The sequence below is a fragment of the Nothoprocta perdicaria genome, unplaced genomic scaffold, assembly GCF_003342845.1.
Source record: "Nothoprocta perdicaria isolate Ctin4 unplaced genomic scaffold, notPer1 scaffold_445, whole genome shotgun sequence".
Taxonomy (NCBI): Eukaryota; Metazoa; Chordata; class Aves; order Tinamiformes; family Tinamidae; genus Nothoprocta; species Nothoprocta perdicaria.
The window spans coordinates 38809-42811 of record NW_020455694.1 but is presented as its reverse complement, the minus strand read 5'-3'; the positions used below and the strand labels follow the sequence as shown (position 1 = coordinate 42811).

The 4003-nt window shown below is 67.8% G+C and overlaps 1 protein-coding gene and 2 long non-coding RNA genes across 3 annotated transcripts in view; 2 read left to right on the top strand and 1 right to left on the bottom strand.

The window, feature by feature from the left end:
* The first annotated feature begins 107 nt into the window (after positions 1-107).
* LOC112953431 lies at positions 108-711 on the top strand. Its single transcript, XR_003250572.1, has 4 exons — positions 108-137; positions 212-340; positions 451-558; positions 648-711. It is a non-coding gene; the product is annotated as an uncharacterized LOC112953431 (long non-coding RNA).
* Positions 712-1908: 1197 nt separating this feature from the next.
* On the top strand, positions 1909-2357 carry LOC112953432. Its single transcript, XR_003250573.1, has 3 exons — positions 1909-1992; positions 2096-2231; positions 2338-2357. It is a non-coding gene; the product is annotated as an uncharacterized LOC112953432 (long non-coding RNA).
* A 1325-nt stretch (positions 2358-3682) lies between these two features.
* Positions 3683-4003, bottom strand: part of CLDN23 (claudin 23) — an 8299-nt gene continuing 7978 nt past the window's right edge. The window contains exon 4 of the mRNA XM_026046473.1: positions 3683-4000. Coding sequence (XP_025902258.1) covers positions 3683-4000 — 318 coding nt within the window. The remainder of the gene's footprint in view (positions 4001-4003) is intronic.

Here is a 4003-nt window from a genome sequence, read left to right as displayed (position 1 = left end):
GGCATCGGGCGGGCGCGCCGCGCTCGAGTGCGCCGCCATGGACGGCGCCGGCCGCAGGGCCCTGTGGAGGAGGGCGCGCGCGCCCGTGGGCCTCGCCTTCGCCGGCGCCGGCACCCGCCTCTTCTGGGCCGAGCGGGGTGAGCACGGCGCCCTCGAGAACCCCCCGCCAGGGGTGTCYGTGGGGCGGCCCCCTAACACCTCCCGCCCGCAGAGAGGGGCGTGATCCACAGCGTGGAGCTGGACGGCTCCCGCTTCCGCGTGGTGCGCGAAGGGCTGCACGGCCTCGCGCTCTTCGCCATCGGGGAGGGCTTCCTGCTCTGGACCACGGCGCACACCAACGGTGAGCCCGAAGCTTGGGCGCTGCCCTCCCTGCTGCCCCCGGCCGCCCCACGGGGACCGCCGCGTCCCCCGGGAGGAGGTGGGGACGTGGCGGCCCTCGCGTGTCCCCAGGCTCCACCAAGGTCTGGCACAGCCRGCTGGAGCGGGCCGAGAGCTGGTGGTTCCCGGTGGAGCAGGAGCTGCTGGATGTGAGGATATACAGCCCCTTCTCGCAGGGAGGTGGGTCTGCGGCTGCCGCGGCACGGCCCACACCGGGCACCGCGAGCCCGTCCCCGCAGAGACCCCACCAACTCGCGCTGTCCCCGCAGGCACCCACGGCTGCGCGGAGAGCAACGGGGGCTGCGCGCAGCTGTGCCTGCCCAACGCGGCGGGGCGGCAGTGCCGCTGCTCGCACGGCTACCGCCTGGTGCGCGGCACCGAGTGCGTGGCGGCGGCGCCGCCGTGCCCGGCCCCGCTGCGGCCCTGCCGCGACCAGCGGGGATGCGTGTCCGCGGAGCAGGCCTGTGACGGGCACCCCGACTGCGCCGACGGCTCCGACGAGCTGGGCTGTGAGTGTCTGCCCGTGCTGGGTGCGTGCGGGGCTGCAGGGGAGCACAGCGACGCTGGCACGGCTTGGGAGGGGAGGCCCACCACTAAGGAGGCTAATCCGGGTTGGGAAGGAGAGCCCATCGTCCAGGAGATTGTCTCAGGTAGGGAGGGGGAGCCCACCATGCAGGAGATTGGCCCAGGTTGCAAAGGAGAGCCCACCATGCAGGAGATTGGCTCAGGTTGGGAAGGGGAGCCCACCATGCAGGAGATTGGCTCAGGATGGGAAGGGCAGCCTACCATGAAGTAGGCTCGCTCAGCCTGGCCCAGGTTAGGAATGAGAACCCACCATCCCAGAAACTTTTCCAATCTGTCCTATATTGGGAAGGCGAACTTACCATCCCAGACACTTGTCCAATCTGGCCTATATTGAGAACGGAAAYCCACCATCTCAGAAACTTGTCCAATCTGGCCCAGATTGGGAAGGGGAACCCACCATTGAAGAGGATGGTCCAGCTTGGGAAGGGAACCCAACATGTTTGAGGCTTATCTCCAGGCTGGCCCAAGTTGGGATGGAAAGCCACCAACTAGGAAGCTCATGGATGCTGGCCATGGGAAGCCACCATTGCAGAAGCTTGACCATTCTGGCCCAGGTCGGGAAGAGGAGCCCACCGTGGGGCTCCACTGAGCTGTCTGCATCCCTGCAGGCCCCTCTGCAGCGGTGGAGAGGCAGCTTCCCACAGCGGCACCACCTCCAGGGATGCCCCGCGTGGAAGGGAAGGAGAAGCCAGCGCTACCCCCGGCTGCACCCAGCCCTCACCCGCCTGCTCCCAGCCCACCGGCAGCGCCGAGCGCCCAGGAGCCCTTCCCGGCACCGGCGAGCACCGAGGAGGTGCTGGGCGCCGTGCCGTGCAGCAGCGAGATGTGCAACCTGCGCGGCGAGTGCGCCATCGAGGCCGGGCGCGTGACGTGCCACTGCGCCCTGGGCTACCGCGGCGACTCCTGCGAGGAGGCCGAGGTGCAGCCCGTGGCCGGCCCCATCGCCCTGGGGGTGGCCGTGCTGCTGCTGGTGAGCGCCGCCTCCGTGGGCGCCCTGGCCTACATGCGGAGGAGGGACAGCCGCAGGAGGTGAGCTCGGGGGCTGTCCCGGCTGGGGGATGCAGAGGGATGGGGGCCCCGGGGGGCTGCCCCATCTCCCCACGTCACCCTCAGGGTACCTGCTTCTCCCCAGGACCTCCAGCACTGCCTCCACCCGAGTGCTGACTCTGTACCACCGCGAGAGCGACCCCGAGGAGGAAGATGAGGAGGAGGAAGAGCTTCCCCCCAAGGGCGACACCTTTGTGAACGAAGCTTATGATGGGAAGGAGGTGAGCAGCTCCCAGGGAAGGTCCCGGTGCGGGAACAGGTGCGGAGTGGGGCCGAGGGAGGCCAGCTCAGACCCGTCCCTCACGCACCTCTCTGTGGTCCCTGCAGGAGCTGCCAGCACCGCTGGGGAAGGGACCATCTCGCTCCTGAGACCGGTATTCCCATAAAGGAACGTTGTGCAGCATCTCTGGTGCCGTGGTGTTGTGCGTCCAGCCTGGGGAGGACAGGGCTTACGCGTTGGCTTGCTCTTCCCACCCCTCCAAGCTCCGCGAAACTCGCAGGCCAGAGCAAAACAGTTTTAGGAGGTCTCCAGCCCCAGCACCTTCTCGGAGCAGCCCCAATCTGGTGCCATGCTGCAGGGAATGTGCCATCCCATCCCCTTACCACACACAAGGCATCTCTGTTAACGGTCCCTCCACAGGGAGGGACCCCACCCAGGCCTAGCTTGCTGAATAGGGTGCTCTGGGCTCTGCTAAGGCCTGAAATCCAGCCCAGCAGCTCCCACAGAGTGGGAAGCCAGTGAAGGACATCATGATCTGCCACATGAGCTTCTTTGGTGGGTGGGAGTCCGTTTGCCMAGCTTGCCCTTGCCTCTGGGTCAGGACTGATCCCAGAGCTAGGASAGATCCTACTGTCGGTCAGAGCAGCGTCCTCCTAGTCAGCAGTTGGATCTGTCCTAGCTCTGGCCGTCAGACCCAACCAAGACGCTTCCTTTTATCAGCCACATCTCCTAGGAGCCGGACACACTCCTGCTCTGGTTCCCCGGGGAAGGCCGTGTTGAGAGGTCTGCCAGCCCTGGAGCTCCTGGAGCACTGGGGGCCCTGGTGTCCCCAGCTGCCAGGTGTCCCCCCAGGAAAAGCCGACAGAGGGAAAAGCAAGGCGCGCCCTGGGAAAAGCCCGTGTTTGTGCCGTTCCACAGCGGTTTTATAGCCCGCTCTGCTCTCCAAGTGTCCCTTGGGAACCCGCGAGACCAGTTTTACTGCCTCGCAGCGGGAAGTGCGGGTTGTTTTTCTCTGCCTTTGCACTCCCTGAAACCTCTGTGCTGGAGGAAGGAGAAACCTCCCGGGCTGACGGTGCCCGACCGCGCAGGGAAGAGCCCTTGAGGACAGCGCTCCAGCAGCCGCCGTCCCCTTGCAGACCTTCCCCTCCTGGGAAGCGCAGGGGGATCCATTGTCCATGCCCACCACACCGATCCACGGGCGGGAAGCCCGTGACCGCCTCCCGCCGCCGCAGCACGAACCTGTTCCTCCTCATTTATTTCGATACGCGCGCAGCCCCGGCGCCGAGCGGTGCAGTCATGGATCCGGGAGCAYGGCGCGCCCGCAGGGAGGCTGCACGTGTCCGAGATGGGGCCGGGGGGGCCCTGTCCAGTCCGAGGAGGTGCCCGTAGCAATCGCAGCGGCCGGGGAACACGGGAGCCTGTGCGTGTTGGGCGGACAAGCAGCGCCCGCCGCTACAGGTCGGAGTCGCAGGGCAGGCTGCTCCTCCACGGCCGCTCATCCTGCAGCACGTCGGCCGGGTTGTGGTAGGTCCTTGGGGAGCCCTGCCTCCCGGGGAGGGACGCGGGGCTCGGCGGCGCCTTGCGGGCCCCCGGCTGCGGGCAGCAGCGGTGCAGGCTGAGTGCCAGCGCCAGCCCGCCCAGGATCTGCAGGCAGCTGCCCAGGGCGCTGAGCACGAGGCTGTAGCCGGCAGCCAGCGCGCTGCCGCCCGGCGCCGGCAGCGCCCGCAGCTCGTGCGCGTACCAGGAGGCAGGCGCGAGGCCGAGCAGCCCCGC